This window comes from Botryllus schlosseri, chromosome 16, assembly GCF_051294905.1.
Source record: "Botryllus schlosseri isolate E-star chromosome 16, Bs_hap1, whole genome shotgun sequence".
NCBI lineage: Eukaryota > Metazoa > Chordata > Ascidiacea > Stolidobranchia > Styelidae > Botryllus > Botryllus schlosseri.
Genome location: NC_137251.1, coordinates 17419722 through 17439188, shown reverse-complemented (window position 1 = coordinate 17439188; position 19467 = coordinate 17419722). Strand labels below are relative to the sequence as shown.

At 37.3% G+C, this 19467-nt stretch overlaps 1 protein-coding gene across 2 annotated transcripts in view; it reads right to left on the bottom strand.

Annotated features, from left to right (window-relative positions):
* The window catches only part of LOC145459239 (neuropeptides B/W receptor type 1-like), a 43873-nt gene that overhangs the window by 10699 nt on the left and 13707 nt on the right, over positions 1-19467 (bottom strand). For both annotated transcript variants that reach the window (XM_080337886.1, XM_080337887.1), the window contains exons 6-7: positions 18753-18878; positions 15691-15870 (exon numbers count right to left, since the gene is read on the bottom strand). In XM_080337886.1, the coding sequence (XP_080194012.1) occupies positions 15691-15870; positions 18753-18878 (306 nt within the window). The remainder of the gene's footprint in view (positions 1-15690; positions 15871-18752; positions 18879-19467) is intronic.

The following is a 19467-nucleotide window of genomic DNA, read 5'->3' as shown; positions in this document are numbered from 1 at the left end:
CGATTCAGTCCTTTTCATGTCACTAGAATAAGGGTGATTAAACCGACAGTGAAACGCCACCGGCGTCTTATAACGTAATAATGTAAGCTGCGTCGGCTGCTGCTATAATGTTAGGAGCGAATATAGTAGAAAGTTCACGTCTGGATACCTGTAAGCAGGTGCGCACACTACCGTAGTAAAACGCGTAACAGAATTCACGCAAAAGTCGATATTGCTTTGTGATGATTTTGATGTTGTTCCATACCGATTGGGAAGATAGGACTCCTAATGTCCCCACTAACTACATAATCCCTAGTAACGTAGTCTGACGCATAACGGAATTTACGCAAAATCGGTATTGCTCTGCGATAATTTTGACCACTATGTTTTCATAATAACTTGCTTCCGAGAAATAAATAACATTCATTATACGTTAGATGATACTTTTCCTTGATATTCTATTATGTGTATTTAGGTCTAATGCGACATCAATATGTTGCCGACTGGCCTGATTTGAACACACTAATTTTGCAAATTAAACTTATCGCCCAACACGGACACTCAATGAAGAGCACCCTGGAGACCCACATAAATGCTCCACAATTCTTGATAATTGAATTATGTAGCTTGTAATTCATGCAAGTTTCGAAACTTCTACACTGAATCCTTTAAAGTAGATAGAATCGAAAAAACTAATCGAAAATATTCACGAAGTTTGGATGCGACATATTTGGGTTTTTTAAAATCATTCATACCCATGATTCGAAATACTTTAACTAACTTATGTTTTCGACATAAGATAAGCGTGAAATGTACAAATTTCTATGTTGCGCAAATACCACAAACTTTGCTTGCTTTCAGAGCCGGCAACTAAATGCAAGACAGAATTTACGCAAAAGTTGCTATTCTGAAAATTTTGTCAAGGTAATAGTTTAAAAACTTACACTTGAGCACTACGAAATGTTCAAGTACTTTATCTTTACACGACGTTTTTTGTAAAATGAATACTAATATTATTGAAAAAATAAAAAATAAAAAGAGCGAAAAATTACATTTTATCCCGGAACGCAACAAAAAAAATCGTATGAATTTGTAAACTACTTATTCATGACATAATAATAATTCTACTTGTACACTTTTTCACACTTTATAACACTTTAAGTAGTACTTAACAGTTTCAGTTTTAAATAAAATACGGAATATAAACTAATCGAAAAATTCGGTTACCAATTTCGCGTAGGCTATGCATACAAATGAGGAAAGTTACATCAACGCGTGTTAACTAGTTGTATCGAGTTATCGAATGATTTTTTTCTTTACATCAAAATAACTAGAGTGTGTAACTACATTAAAAACGTATCTAAATGAGCTCCAGGTCATTGTGATTATGCAGCATACCAAATTTCATCACACATTTCATGATGGAACAACTTTAAAACTAACGCAGTTCTATAGCAACTTTTGCCTAAATCTGTTTTCGGTAGCATGTACATATCCATAGTCAGCTTTAATAACAGAATTACCATGCTAATATGTGACTCCTCACCTTGAAACTTGGTACGTAGTTGTAGGACATTGTGATTATGCAGCATACCAAATTTCTTCACGCATTTCATAATGGAACAACTTTAAAACTAACGCGGCTCTACATCGACTTTTTGCGTACATCTGTTTTGCGGGAGCGTATAGCACGTACCTATACATAGTCAACTTTAATAACGGAATTACCATGCTTAACATTGAATCCCAACTCTAAACTTGATTCGTAGTTGTAGGACATTGTGGCAATGCACCATGCTAAATTTCATCGCACATCTAATGATGGATCACCTTTAAAACTAATGCAGTCGAATACCGACTTTAAAGCATATCTGTTTTGCGTGAACATAGCATATACCTATGCATAGTCAATTTTAATAGCAGAATTACCGTGTTAAACATTGAATTCCCACCTTGAAAGTTGGTACGCGATTATAGGACACTATAACAATGCACCATACCAAATCCCATCACACATTTCATGATGGAACAACTTTAAAACTAACGCGGCTCTACATCGACTTTTTGCGTATATCTGTTTTGCGGGGGCGTATAGCACGTACTCATACATAGCTAACTTTAATAACGGAATTACCATGCTTAACATTGAATCCCAACTCTAAACTTGATACGTTGTTGTAGGACATTATGGCAATGAACCATGCTAAATTTCATCACACATCTAATGATGGAACACCTTTGAAACTATCGCAGTCGAATACCGACTTTTACACATATCTGTTTTTCGTGAACATAGCATATACCCATACATAGTCAATTTTAATAACAGAATTAGCATGCTAAACCTTAAATTCTCACCTTGAACGTTGGTACCCAGTTGTAGGACATAATAACAATGCACCATACCAAATTTCGTCAGGCATTTCATGATGTAACACTTTCAAAACCAACGCAGTTCTATACAGGCTTTTGGCTAAATCTGTTTTTCCGTAGCGTAGCACGTACCTATACATAGTCAACTTTAATATCAATACATGTTTATCGTAAGTCCTACACAGTCATGATATCCGGCCGAGTTTGACTTTAGAAAACATTATACCGACATCGCGACATCTTACAAAATTGAAACCGCGGTGACTGCTTGAGAGACCTACCAGTGATATCGCGGTAATCTAGTTACTTCCACAAAATAGTATGTATTCAACTTACTTTCCACAAATCTAACGCGCAAAACAATTTACTTTGCTAACAAAAAGTGCTGAGTCATCATATCATTATCCACGCAACAATACACCTAAAAGATACTATCGTACAAAATGGTCGCTAACCTCTTTGTGCACCAGCTGTAAATCTCACAAGCAACAAGTTTCAAGATTCCAGTTATTGAAAAAATGTTAAAGTGTTTCTCCTGCGCCAAGTCGTTATGTTGACGAAAGCGTATATTGCAATATCATGATCGATTTGCATTCGTTGGTCACAAATAAGTACCGTATAATCTACTCTATTGACCCTTTTCTGCACTGCTGTCTTGAAACTGTAATATTTATAGCTCGTGTATCCTTGTTGAATTTTTTTCTCTGCTTTTCTTGTAGTTTTGTATATTTATTGTCATTTGTTTTGTGCCATTGAATATAATGTGTATGTATACTCCTTCAGGTGGCGACTGTGTACTAAGGCCTTGCGGCCCCTCGTCGTCATCCTGGTCCGTACCGGATTTTCACTGGTGTGACAAATAAAATGATTGAAACTGTCACTACTCTAAATAATTATTTTTCACTCAAACACAACAGCATACTTGTCGCCATTCGTTTTCATCAAGCACGAGTTCAATAAACTTACTTACTACGACATGAATTGGTATTTTTATGTTGTGTAAATAGGTAATAATTAAATTTAGTAACACTATACCAACATCATCGAGTTGTGCGAATAGATTTACATGTGGTGTTATGGTTTTAATCGAAGTACACTGCACGATCTAATGTAGAGTCATCTCTATTGTATAGCAACTCGGTAATCGAAATGCATGCATTAACATTTAAACAGCGATCGTGTTTCGTCACGCGAAAAATATGTTCACTACTGCGATACTCTGCACAGGGCATGCAAATCCTTTTCACACTCGTAATAGTATACCAACGGCTACCGGCGACAACGTTTAACAATACCAACGACACTAAACATACGATACCTACCCAATCTGCAAATTGTTTCGATTTATTCTGTCCGTTTCAATTTAAGATAAGGAAGCCCATTTCACTCAATGTATCGATGCCTACGGTACTCTACAAAATTTTCTGATTAATTCTCTCTATGCTTATTTATCACAAGAAAGATGATTTGACACCTAAAGTACGAAATACTTTTTCGCTTGAGCTAAGCCGCAGCGCCTGGAGTGGAATTTTACGGGGTATGTGGACTCATTTCGTAGGGCTCTATGCCATAGGAGCATACTTTACGCTCCAATTCGATTCCCACACATTCCATATAATTACTAACAGAACCATTGAGTACCAGCCTTGACATTTTCCGTAGTACTAGATGGCATGTATACAATTCCACGACATCCGACATTACGACGAAGACTATCAAAATATCGAAAGAAGCCCTCTATTCTTTTCTGAAATAATCAAGGTTTTATCAGGACTTCCCTTCATATAAACTCCAGCAGAATCACTAATAACCTCTCAAGTGTACTCAATTTACTCTAATTTGATACTCGTGTACCAAATCCCTATTTTCCGCAAGTATGATAGAGGCTATCGCTCGATACTCAACGATTCGTAATTTTGCTGGAATACAAGTACAATTAGTTTAAAGTAGTTTGAGGTTACGTTTGTATCACCTTGACAAGTGCTATTAACAAAAAATGCTTTTGCTAAACTCTTACACTTTCACTAAACTTCTACACTGAATCTTGTAAAGTAGATAGAAAAGGAAAACTATTAACATAAGGTATGTGAGAAGCACGCAAATTTCGATTGCATACAAATGCCACAAACTGCGCTAACTTCCAGAGTTGTTAAGTATAGAAGTACTCGTACGTCTTGAGAATACCCAAGTAGGTTTTTTGCCTACATGTACCAAATACTCTCAAGTCCTTATGATATTGGAGTACATCAACTTCATGATAGCTACAGTATTAAACAGAAATAGACCTAGAGTACTAACGTTTTTGTGCAGTGAGAGTTCGCAAATTATCGAAGTATTTTTGTTATTTTTATTGCGATAAGTCATTCTGCAGCGCAAAAATGCGTCGTAGGATATAGATGAAACTAGCACCACTCATCAAGACCGCTGATAACAGTACATTTCAACATTTAGTTGCAGTAAATTTCGAGTAAAGTACAAGAAGTGATGATTTCCGAGTGAGTTAAAAAGTAAGTATTGCAGGTATAGTTTACCTGAAAACCGAATACTCTGAAATAGAAGTAGATGCAGTGTAAATAGTTAATCACTTGATTAAGTATAGCGCAAGCAGATAAAACCTATACTTGAGTACTACAAAATACACGCGTACTTCGCTATCGACTCTCTCCACGTAATAAGTGACTACGGTTTAAGACTGCTTTTACCGATACTCGTCAGTTTCCGTTTTAGATAGAATTCGGAAACCAAATAATTTCATAAACATAAGCTAATTAAATGAATTTACTCGAATGTACTATGCCGCGCTGATAAGATTAATTATAATATACTTATCATGTTAGAGCGATTTTTCTAGCGTAGAAAATCTTTAAAATGTAGTAAGCAGGCCAATATGAAGATATTCGTTGAGCTGAATAAACATAAAAAATACTCTAGACTACTTTATCGGTACTTTACAGTTTCAGTTTTAGATAAAATTTGTCCCTTTCACTCCTCGCTATCTAAACATGTTTAGAATATATTATTTGCGATGATACGAACCCGTAAAGTACTCAAGTAGCTTTTCGTTGGATATAGATGAAACTGACACCACTCACCAAGACCACTGGCCCACTGACAAAAAGTACATTTCAACATTTTAGTAACAGTAAAGTCCTACTAAAGTACAAGAAGTCATGATTTCCGAGTGAGTTAAAAAGTAAGTATTGAAGGTATAGTTTGCTCGAAAACCGAAAAACTCTGAAATAGAAGTAGATGCAGTGTAAATAGTCAATCACTTCATTTAGTATAGCGCAAGCAGTCCAAACCTATACTTGAGTACTCCAAAATATACAAGTACTCCCTCCACATAAAAAGCGACTAGGGTTTAGACTACTTTATCGGTACTTGACAGTTTCAGTTTTAGATAAAATTTGGTGAGACTTTAAATTTTAAAGTAGTTTGAGCTTACGTTTGTATCACCTTGACAAGTATCATTATCAGACATGAAAATGATACTATCACCTAATACAGAAGTTAACACACGTCAATGTGCTTCGGAATTCACGAGAAATCGCTTACTAAGAGAAGTATATTCTTGTATACACAATAGCGGAGAGAATCTTTAAAATGTAGTAAGCAGGTCGATGGGTATTCATTGAGTTGTATAAGCATAAAAAACATTCCCGCGCGCTCCTAAACCTAACACTTCCTACCCTACCACCTAATACTAAGATGCGCGCGGGAATGTTTTTTATGCTTATACAACTCAATGAATACCCATCGACCTGCTTACTACATTTTAAAGATTCTCTCCGCTATTGTGTATACAAGAATATACTTCTCTTAGTAAGCAATTTCTCGTGAATTCCGAAGCACATTGACGTGTGTTAACTTCTGTATTAGGTGATAGTATCATTTTCATGTCTGATAATGATACTTGTCAAGGTGATACAAACGTAAGCTCAAACTACTTTAAAATTTAAAGTCTCACCAAATTTTATCTAAAACTGAAACTGTCAAGTACCGATAAAGTAGTCTAAACCCTAGTCGCTTTTTATGTGGAGGGAGTACTTGTATATTTTGGAGTACTCAAGTATAGGTTTGGACTGCTTGCGCTATACTAAATGAAGTGATTGACTATTTACACTGCATCTACTTCTATTTCAGAGTTTTTCGGTTTTCGAGCAAACTATACCTTCAATACTTACTTTTTAACTCACTCGGAAATCATGACTTCTTGTACTTTAGTAGGACTTTACTGTTACTAAAATGTTGAAATGTACTTTTTGTCAGTGGGCCAGTGGTCTTGGTGAGTGGTGTCAGTTTCATCTATATCCAACGAAAAGCTACTTGAGTACTTTACGGGTTCGTATCATCGCAAATAATATATTCTAAACATGTTTAGATAGCGAGGAGTGAAAGGGACAAATTTTATCTAAAACTGAAACTGTAAAGTACCGATAAAGTAGTCTAGAGTATTTTTTATGTTTATTCAGCTCAACGAATATCTTCATATTGGCCTGCTTACTACATTTTAAAGATTTTCTACGCTAGAAAAATCGCTCTAACATGATAAGTATATTATAATTAATCTTATCAGCGCGGCATAGTACATTCGAGTAAATTCATTTAATTAGCTTATGTTTATGAAATTATTTGGTTTCCGAATTCTATCTAAAACGGAAACTGACGAGTATCGGTAAAAGCAGTCTTAAACCGTAGTCACTTATTACGTGGAGAGAGTCGATAGCGAAGTACGCGTGTATTTTGTAGTACTCAAGTATAGGTTTTATCTGCTTGCGCTATACTTAATCAAGTGATTAACTATTTACACTGCATCTACTTCTATTTCAGAGTATTCGGTTTTCAGGTAAACTATACCTGCAATACTTACTTTTTAACTCACTCGGAAATCATCACTTCTTGTACTTTACTCGAAATTTACTGCAACTAAATGTTGAAATGTACTGTTATCAGCGGTCTTGATGAGTGGTGCTAGTTTCATCTATATCCTACGACGCATTTTTGCGCTGCAGAATGACTTATCGCAATAAAAATAACAAAAATACTTCGATAATTTGCGAACTCTCACTGCACAAAAACGTTAGTACTCTAGGTCTATTTCTGTTTAATACTGTAGCTATCATGAAGTTGATGTACTCCAATATCATAAGGACTTGAGAGTATTTGGTACATGTAGGCAAAAAACCTACTTGGGTATTCTCAAGACGTACGAGTACTTCTATACTTAACAACTCTGGAAGTTAGCGCAGTTTGTGGCATTTGTATGCAATCGAAATTTGCGTGCTTCTCACATACCTTATGTTAATAGTTTTCCTTTTCTATCTACTTTACAAGATTCAGTGTAGAAGTTTAGTGAAAGTGTAAGAGTTTAGCAAAAGCATTTTTTGTTAATAGCACTTGTCAAGGTGATACAAACGTAACCTCAAACTACTTTAAACTAATTGTACTTGTATTCCAGCAAAATTACGAATCGTTGAGTATCGAGCGATAGCCTCTATCATACTTGCGGAAAATAGGGATTTGGTACACGAGTATCAAATTAGAGTAAATTGAGTACACTTGAGAGGTTATTAGTGATTCTGCTGGAGTTTATATGAAGGGAAGTCCTGATAAAACCTTGATTATTTCAGAAAAGAATAGAGGGCTTCTTTCGATATTTTGATAGTCTTCGTCGTAATGTCGGATGTCGTGGAATTGTATACATGCCATCTAGTACTACGGAAAATGTCAAGGCTGGTACTCAATGGTTCTGTTAGTAATTATATGGAATGTGTGGGAATCGAATTGGAGCGTAAAGTATGCTCCTATGGCATAGAGCCCTACGAAATGAGTCCACATACCCCGTAAAATTCCACTCCAGGCGCTGCGGCTTAGCTCAAGCGAAAAAGTATTTCGTACTTTAGGTGTCAAATCATCTTTCTTGTGATAAATAAGCATAGAGAGAATTAATCAGAAAATTTTGTAGAGTACCGTAGGCATCGATACATTGAGTGAAATGGGCTTCCTTATCTTAAATTGAAACGGACAGAATAAATCGAAACAATTTGCAGATTGGGTAGGTATCGTATGTTTAGTGTCGTTGGTATTGTTAAACGTTGTCGCCGGTAGCCGTTGGTATACTATTACGAGTGTGAAAAGGATTTGCATGCCCTGTGCAGAGTATCGCAGTAGTGAACATATTTTTCGCGTGACGAAACACGATCGCTGTTTAAATGTTAATGCATGCATTTCGATTACCGAGTTGCTATACAATAGAGATGACTCTACATTAGATCGTGCAGTGTACTTCGATTAAAACCATAACACCACATGTAAATCTATTCGCACAACTCGATGATGTTGGTATAGTGTTACTAAATTTAATTATTACCTATTTACACAACATAAAAATACCAATTCATGTCGTAGTAAGTAAGTTTATTGAACTCGTGCTTGATGAAAACGAATGGCGACAAGTATGCTGTTGTGTTTGAGTGAAAAATAATTATTTAGAGTAGTGACAGTTTGTGACCAACGAATGCAAATCGATCATGATATTGCAATATACGCTTTCGTCAACATAACGACTTGGCGCAGGAGAAACACTTTAACATTTTTTCAATAACTGGAATCTTGAAACTTGTTGCTTGTGAGATTTACAGCTGGTGCACAAAGAGGTTAGCGACCATTTTGTACGATAGTATCTTTTAGGTGTATTGTTGCGTGGATAATGATATGATGACTCAGCACTTTTTGTTAGCAAAGTAAATTGTTTTGCGCGTTAGATTTGTGGAAAGTAAGTTGAATACATACTATTTTGTGGAAGTAACTAGATTACCGCGATATCACTGGTAGGTCTCTCAAGCAGTCACCGCGGTTTCAATTTTGTAAGATGTCGCGATGTCGGTATAATGTTTTCTAAAAGTCAAACTCGGCCGGATATCATGACTGTGTAGGACTTACGATAAACATGTATTGATATTAAAGTTGACTATGTATAGGTACGTGCTACGCTACGGAAAAACAGATTTAGCCAAAAGCCTGTATAGAACTGCGTTGGTTTTGAAAGTGTTACATCATGAAATGCCTGACGAAATTTGGTATGGTGCATTGTTATTATGTCCTACAACTGGGTACCAACGTTCAAGGTGAGAATTTAAGGTTTAGCATGCTAATTCTGTTATTAAAATTGACTATGTATGGGTATATGCTATGTTCACGAAAAACAGATATGTGTAAAAGTCGGTATTCGACTGCGATAGTTTCAAAGGTGTTCCATCATTAGATGTGTGATGAAATTTAGCATGGTTCATTGCCATAATGTCCTACAACAACGTATCAAGTTTAGAGTTGGGATTCAATGTTAAGCATGGTAATTCCGTTATTAAAGTTAGCTATGTATGAGTACGTGCTATACGCCCCCGCAAAACAGATATACGCAAAAAGTCGATGTAGAGCCGCGTTAGTTTTAAAGTTGTTCCATCATGAAATGTGTGATGGGATTTGGTATGGTGCATTGTTATAGTGTCCTATAATCGCGTACCAACTTTCAAGGTGGGAATTCAATGTTTAACACGGTAATTCTGCTATTAAAATTGACTATGCATAGGTATATGCTATGTTCACGCAAAACAGATATGCTTTAAAGTCGGTATTCGACTGCATTAGTTTTAAAGGTGATCCATCATTAGATGTGCGATGAAATTTAGCATGGTGCATTGCCACAATGTCCTACAACTACGAATCAAGTTTAGAGTTGGGATTCAATGTTAAGCATGGTAATTCCGTTATTAAAGTTGACTATGTATAGGTACGTGCTATACGCTCCCGCAAAACAGATGTACGCAAAAAGTCGATGTAGAGCCGCGTTAGTTTTAAAGTTGTTCCATTATGAAATGCGTGAAGAAATTTGGTATGCTGCATAATCACAATGTCCTACAACTACGTACCAAGTTTCAAGGTGAGGAGTCACATATTAGCATGGTAATTCTGTTATTAAAGCTGACTATGGATATGTACATGCTACCGAAAACAGATTTAGGCAAAAGTTGCTATAGAACTGCGTTAGTTTTAAAGTTGTTCCATCATGAAATGTGTGATGAAATTTGGTATGCTGCATAATCACAATGACCTGGAGCTCATTTAGATACGTTTTTAATGTAGTTACACACTCTAGTTATTTTGATGTAAAGAAAAAAATCATTCGATAACTCGATACAACTAGTTAACACGCGTTGATGTAACTTTCCTCATTTGTATGCATAGCCTACGCGAAATTGGTAACCGAATTTTTCGATTAGTTTATATTCCGTATTTTATTTAAAACTGAAACTGTTAAGTACTACTTAAAGTGTTATAAAGTGTGAAAAAGTGTACAAGTAGAATTATTATTATGTCATGAATAAGTAGTTTACAAATTCATACGATTTTTTTTGTTGCGTTCCGGGATAAAATGTAATTTTTCGCTCTTTTTATTTTTTATTTTTTCAATAATATTAGTATTCATTTTACAAAAAACGTCGTGTAAAGATAAAGTACTTGAACATTTCGTAGTGCTCAAGTGTAAGTTTTTAAACTATTACCTTGACAAAATTTTCAGAATAGCAACTTTTGCGTAAATTCTGTCTTGCATTTAGTTGCCGGCTCTGAAAGCAAGCAAAGTTTGTGGTATTTGCGCAACATAGAAATTTGTACATTTCACGCTTATCTTATGTCGAAAACATAAGTTAGTTAAAGTATTTCGAATCATGGGTATGAATGATTTTAAAAAACCCAAATATGTCGCATCCAAACTTCGTGAATATTTTCGATTAGTTTTTTCGATTCTATCTACTTTAAAGGATTCAGTGTAGAAGTTTCGAAACTTGCATGAATTACAAGCTACATAATTCAATTATCAAGAATTGTGGAGCATTTATGTGGGTCTCCAGGGTGCTCTTCATTGAGTGTCCGTGTTGGGCGATAAGTTTAATTTGCAAAATTAGTGTGTTCAAATCAGGCCAGTCGGCAACATATTGATGTCGCATTAGACCTAAATACACATAATAGAATATCAAGGAAAAGTATCATCTAACGTATAATGAATGTTATTTATTTCTCGGAAGCAAGTTATTATGAAAACATAGTGGTCAAAATTATCGCAGAGCAATACCGATTTTGCGTAAATTCCGTTATGCGTCAGACTACGTTACTAGGGATTATGTAGTTAGTGGGGACATTAGGAGTCCTATCTTCCCAATCGGTATGGAACAACATCAAAATCATCACAAAGCAATATCGACTTTTGCGTGAATTCTGTTACGCGTTTTACTACGGTAGTGTGCGCACCTGCTTACAGGTATCCAGACGTGAACTTTCTACTATATTCGCTCCTAACATTATAGCAGCAGCCGACGCAGCTTACATTATTACGTTATAAGACGCCGGTGGCGTTTCACTGTCGGTTTAATCACCCTTATTCTAGTGACATGAAAAGGACTGAATCGTATGAAATGTGGTCACTACAAGAATCGAGCGAAAGCGCTGTTTCACGCCGTCTTGCATCGGTCACGATTAGTTTTACTTTTTAACTAACTTGTTGTCTGTCGTTATATTCATTAGACTCGCTTTCATGCGGCTAATTTGTCCCTATCATTATAACGTCGGGGATCGCGTACCTGCGGTGAAGGTGTTCGTTTAAGTATAGCGACGAGAACCGGGCCCCTGCGCCTCGTCCGTTGGCATTTTTGTGCTGAGTTAAATACCCTTATACTCGACATGCAAACATTATACAGGTAGCGGTTGTACTGCGAGCTGATAATAAGGCTTAAAATGTGGAGACCTCGGTCGGTTTAATCACCCTTATTCTAGTGACATGAAAAGGACTGAATCGTATGAAATGTGGTCACTACAAGACTCGAGCGAAAGCGCTGTTTCACGCCGTCTTGCATCGGTCACGATTAGTTTTACTTTTCAACTAACTTGTTGTCTGTCGTTATATTCATTAGACTCACTTTCATGCGGCTAATTTGTCCCTATCATTATAGCGTCGGGGATCGCGTACCTGCGGCGAATGTGTTCGTTTAATTATAGCGACGAGAACCGGACCCCTGCGGCTATTCCGTTGGCATTTTAGTGCTGAGTTAACAATCGTTGCAGACTCTGAATGTTACCTAGATCCTTATCACAAAAAATCATGCATCAGAAGCGTAGGGATTGATATTATCAAGTCGCAGCGCTCAAAATCGCATTTTATAGTGATGATGTGTAGAATTTTGATATTAATAATATTATCCGGAGAATATAGCCTTGCATAGACATCATAGTTTTCGCATTTATGTATAATCTGAATAGGAATTTAAATACATAGTCCTAAATACACAGAATACAATATCTGTCGATTCTAGCCAAGGTAAGTTTTGACGCGGCAATCATAAGTCCTAAAATGTGGAAACTGCAGAAACCGTAACTTATACACATAAAATCAAGTTTAAAAAATATGGACGGATGATATTAGTCCTAAATACACATAATACAATATCTGAGAAAAGTATCAAGATGCGGCAATCAATGCAGCGATGATATAGCAATGGATGGATGATGTGGCACTATAGGCGTGGCGCTTGATGATGTGGCACAGATGACGTAGCAGATGAATGTACCCTTAGGGTATGAAAATGGGCGTGGCAATTAGGATGACGTGGCGCTCTCTGATTGGACGGTAACAAACGAATCCCATCCTACTACTAATAGCCATTATGGTGCCAGTCAATACCGCGCCCCGACACACCAAAAGACATATGCAGTTTAGGCCAACATGCGACTCTACGAAGTGTGCTATCAAAGAAAGACGTTGGCCGAAATTTGGGGTATGTGTCCATTGTCAATAGCCGCGCTGGGTGGGCGTGACTAACAGTCCGGTCCTTTCAATCTGAGCCCACGATGCAAATGCCACGCAGGCACCCACAGAGCATTAGACATGACAATTTGTGTGTGCGTCTCACGAAAGTTTTTCTTTTAGTCTGCTAAGTTCGGGCCACTACAATATGTTTTGACTATATAACAGACCGGAGGTCACGAATTAACAACATGCACTACAGTAATTATTGCAAGATACCAGATGTTATAATTATGGATTACGCGCCCCCTGCTCTTCGGGTAAGTCTGACCATCGGAGGCTGAGATAGGATTAAAAATGCAATATAATGCAATTACCAATGTTACTGACGAAATTAAATCTTCAAGTTAAAAATTGACTACTCTTTGGGGGCCCAAGACCAACGTTTGGAGTGGAGGACGATTTTGCTGTTTTGATCCTGATTCTAGCTACAACCCACGCTAACATGGTATATAAGCCGATGGCTATGGCGGCAGGTCCAAATCTTCAGTAAAGAATTGTGAAATAGCAATTGACGCCCGTTTTGAGTAGAATAATATGAGAATAAGAGAAGGTGAAAATAACATTCTGCCTTCAACTTGATACAGATAATGTAATGCAAGCTGCCATTACGAGAAATGGCAAAAAACGGCGCGGTTATGATATATATTAGCAGCTGTTGATTTTTAATGCTTTGTTGTGGAAACCGTAATATTTTATTTGATGAGTACAAAATTTCAAATCTTTGTCTGGTGTACGTTCGTACCAGCACATAGGCCTATACCGCTCGCCAAGCAGCAACGGTCAAATTGCGTTTAACTAAGCATAATCAAACATCAATACAAAAGTTGCTATTTTAAACTAGGCAGAGAGGTGATTAATTATCCTGCAGCGAGGTAGTGGCGTCTGAAATATATTGATAATAACCCGATGTACTGAACGGTGGGTGTTTTACAATCACACTAATGTACATCGACTATCTATTTACTATAAGTGTGGAATGTGGATACTTCTTACGCAAAGACGAGCACAGCTAATAGGCTACTTCTGACGTAATAATGAGCAATGGCATTTGAAAATCAGACGTTTGCGACTCAATAACTGGTATAATATCTCTTGCTTGTTAACGAATGTTCAGTTTATGTCACAGTCGTCGTACAAATAAAGTAATCGTTCTTTCACAAAGAAATCGATTAAATATGCGAAGTAGTCGATTACGATTACGATTACTTCGGAATTTTTTCGAATGTAATCGATTGCGATTACGATTACTTGAAAATGCTGTAATCGTCGTAATCGATTACGATTACTAATCGCGATTACCCCATGTCTGGTGCCAATCCGTTTCTACAGAATCAGAATAGTATAATATTGGTAGGGTAATATTAAAAAATAAAATATAAGTTACAGGAAAGGAGTTGTTGTTGTTGCTGTTGAATGTTTTGATATTCATGGTGTCCCGACTACATTGGTCAGTTTACACCAGGCCGATGTTTTTTATATCAATTCCTCATTTACCGACATCTATAGCACGGCCCACTTTTTATAAGACACCGCTTACGCGGATCAAGTGGCAAGGAGGAGCCTAGATAAACCTCTGACATTTAGATATGAATCCCGGAGTCGACCTCGGTCGAACTCGAAGCCGCAACCCATTAGTGTCGCAGCTGCGGAACGTACCACTAAGCTATCTCGCCACTACGGTAAGGAGTCGAGATTTCTTTGCAATGATGAAAGAATGGTCGCTTGATATTGTTGAGACAGACGCATCAGTTTAGTGGGGTGACAAGGGATACAACATTAATAGTGATACCTGTAGATACCGTTATTTCTGACAAAATGTTCATTAACATTATTGATTTACATGACTAATACAACGAAGGTGTGACAGGCCGATGGAAATGACTAAATAAGTCTTGCGTTCGTGAATTGAAATTGAAATTCCGTATATTCTCTACGGAAAGAGTGTGAGGGAGTGAAAGGTTTTTGGGTGCGAAACAGAAGCACTCGCAAAATAAATACGTACGGTATATTCATATCTACGGATGCATAACACCATGATTACAGTTACCAGTTCACCTCTCTGGACTGTGTGCGTCGCTAATTTTATGACTTGTTGTTGACAAAAACTAATTTTGAATTACGGAAAACCAATATTGGGGTAAGAAACACGTTTAACACGAGCAGCAGGACGTGCGATGAAGCTTCGTAGAATTTTACGGGAAACCGGTGTAAAGCCTTTACCAAACAAAATCTTAACAAACTTTATTGACGGAATAATTTTTTAGGGTTGGATAGAGAGATTTCACGTTGTGGGGAATGAAAACTCGGAATTGGGGACTGAAAAAAAGATGTAGGCGGTATGTTGAGCGTCATGCGTTGGCAAGGAATGTCCAGTGAAAAGAAAACTTGCGTATATGAATGTATAGCTAGTTGCGATATTGAATTGAATTATAAATACAACCTGGAAAGTCTAATTGTACGCCGTATTCACACATCGATACCTTTGATTCTTAGAAGCGTCAAGATGTGATGAGGCAGCCAGCAGATGGTGAAGCATATGACCAGAGCCGCCACCATCTTGGTTACTCTTTTTCGCATTTCCACCGCTCTGTTGGTGGCTGTGTGTCCGATCTTCTGCTCTACTGTACGCAAGTGACGCAGTATCATAGCGTACATTGCCACTGAAAAGATAGTAGATATGGTTGATATTACCAGAAATCTGATAGTTGAGCGACTATATAGAATTAGAAAATCTTCAGTTTTTCCAAATTCGATTGGGATTAGAATAACTGAATTCGCAAAAGCTTGGAAAATGAATTCCGAATTAGATTGAAATACAACAAAAATCAAGTATACAGTTCATATCAAATCAGAGTTCATTAATTCTCATAAGCACGAGATATACAATGTTCTTTCCAATTCTCTTAGTTGCTGACGATTACCCCTGACGAGTGCCAGCCTAAAATATTCGGGTTCATTTCAGTATGAAAACTACTCAAAAGCACGAGAGTGGAAACTGTGTGCACAGCGAGACTACGAGCTTGGCTTGTTTCACACGGTTCTCCTGTAGTATTTCCAGGAAACCAGTAATAAAGATTGGAGTTGGAATAAGAGCATAGAAAGATTTCCGAAATTAGATTAGAATTAGAATTGAAGACATTCCAAAAAGTAGACTAGGATTAGATTACCCGGCATTTTTATCTAATCAGTTGAACTAACTAAAATTAAGTATACATGGCAGGTAACCAAGCAGGCTTTGCCTGGTGATTATGTTTTTAGACTAATTCTTCTTTTACGAGTGAAATTGTCATCGGATGGCGTGATATAGCGGCAGCTGTAACATATTTCTGAAAATCGTATACTTGCATTTTCAGCGTCAGCAGTTATTTTGCGTTATTCGCTAAAATACTAATCTCCGATTACCTGCTAAAACCATAGAAACCGCTAAGCCAGGGGTGTCAAACTCAACTTAGGTCGCGGGCCTGATTCAAACCGTTTGATCGCTCACCGGCCGGACCAGTGAAATGATTGCCAACTATTACCTCCAAATCCGATACCTAAGTGCTGGAGGTTTACCTAGGCCCCTCCTCGCCACCTCATCCGCGTCAGCGGTGTCTTGCAAAAGCCTAGAGGTGGGCCGTGCTATAAGTCGGCAGTTACGGAAAATAAGAAGAATATCGGCCTGGTGTAAATGACCATAGTAGTCGACAAACACCATGAATACCCCAAAACAAACCTCCAAATCCATACGCTTCATTTTCATTTGAATACTTTATTATCAACCCTAAAAATATATGTATACATAATCGTATATTACATTATGGATCATAAGAGCTCTTTTCTAGCAACATTGTAACCACTTTTTGTTCCGTTTTCCGATAAAACTCAGAATTCAGTGTGCACTTTTTGGGCCTTTTTCAAATATGGTGTCCACGTCACCAACTTTTTCCCAATGGTGACTAAAGTGAAACCGCAATATTGCCGTCGGATGGTTATAGTGTGTGTCCTATGAACATATTCGAGATTTTTTCTTTGATAGATTATTTAATAGAAGCATTTATCTCTCAAAATCTCAACAAATCTTTAAAATTTGCTGAATAATACAAGCATTTTTCAATCTACTCATAATTGATTCGCGGGCAGAATGAAATCGTACGACGGGTCGGATCTGGTCCACGGGCCATTTGTTTGACATCCTTGTCCTAGACCAGGGGTTCTCAAATGGTGGGCCACAGGAGGAATTTGAGGTGGGCCGCAGAGCTGCTTGTAAAATTGTAGATTTTGTGAAAGTATAGCTATATTTGTTATGTTCATATTTTCAAAAATATATTAATATTATTGAATTATACGTAGGCTACATGAAGCTTTTCATCCTAGTCTGTTTAGACGTAGTGACACGTATGGGGTCACAATGTACAAGTCGAAAATGGGAGGGGAAACAGCGTCGCTTTCTGTCGGCTATGACAACCTACGGCTAGCAGCAACGAAAATAATTTCGATTATATAATAACTGCTGCTGAAGTAACCAAGTATTCCGGCAGTGTCATACGTCGTATGCCCTTGAAATAGGTGTGCACTGTGCATTGAGCTCGAACTGAAGTGCATTTGATGTAGATTTACGGTACTTCTGCAGGTCGTATTATTGTGACATCAAAATAGGCACAAATGCTTTTTATTATGAAATATCTACTTCTTCTGGAAGCTCACGGCACCACGGCAACGAATCGTAATGTATGGAGGATTTAGCGCAGCACATTAATGTTTGGAATCGGTCTAAAACGTCCGGATTTCAAATCATTGTACATAATCTAAGAACAACATGAATTGATTCTATCATTGGATTTATTGTTTTGACATCGCAATTTCAATAGGTATACTACTATACATACTATATACATTGTACAGCTAGCATGTTAAAAAATTCTTTCTCTGTATTTTCCAATTCATCCAAGAATTGTTTAAAGCGGAATGCTGGTTATATTATTCCTCACCACAGCGGAACGAAAACCCCAATCACACATTAGATGCGGGGATTGGATCAATGGGTTTCGCGACGCGAGTGGAACAGCAGATGTACACAAGAATTGTACGATTTTCCAGGGCTGTAACTGACGCACTTCAAACCCCCAATTGTTTGAAGTGGCCTAAATCATTTCGTGGATTGTGTGTTGGAGGAGATTTATTCAACTTAAACTCTCGGATAAGACGTGGGCCACAGAACATTTGCTAATCGAAAATGGGCAACGGCAAAAAATACTTTGAGGATATTTTTTGAACCTACTCACTAGCGTATGTTTCAAACGTTTCATTTTATACTTCTACTTGAAGAAGGATTGATATGTCTTGGAAATCACTACTTACGCTTGTAATTGCGGATTGACTTCTACTTCAATTCGGGCATTAACACTGACTAATTTTACCAACTCATACTCGGTATAGATACGACAAATTAGAAATAGTAATCTCATGTAAGTCACCGGCAGTTTATGAAGTCTTGATTTTCCACTATTTCGCAAATAGCTGTGTATATGGTTTGTAGCCTATATGCAAGATGAAAACTTACCGATAACACTAAATGGTATGAGGAAGGAGAGGATGAAATTGGATACAAGCCAAATCTTGTAATGGTGACTCTGCGATTCGAACGCGCACATGTACTGTATCGACTCGTTCTTGTCGTCATAATGCACTGAAAGAAATTTTGTATTTTCAATGAAATAGCCACGCAATTCTCGAGGATAAAAATTCACACTGTATCGAAAAAGTCATCATTTCGCGAGTCATGAGTAATTAGATTATGGCAGTGTTGGATGACTCGAGTCACTTCGCAAAAATGACTTGACTTGACTCGGCGCATCGGAAATGCGGATGACTCGTGACTAGAAGCAAACTTTACGAGTCAATTTCAAGTCAACAAGTGATCAGTGTCAACTAAATCACTGTATTTCGTATAAGTCCTGATTGTTAACAATACGCTGGTGTGACATGTGAGCGCAACCAATGACTGTGCGTTTTATCGAGCCTCCTTGGTTATATCACAAACAAATTGAACGCAAACATCGTGATCGGAGCTCACAGCTTACGTTGCCGTGAACTAGTATAGTAAAGTAATCTAATACCAACGTATCTCTCTGCTGTAAATACATACAATCAACCACCTTTGCATGATTTACATCGAACGAATATCGTTTATACTTTTATATTAGTCAAACAATTGGAGCGCAGGCTTAAATTGTATATCCTGGATGTGTAAATGGGTAGAGTAATGTATCATATCA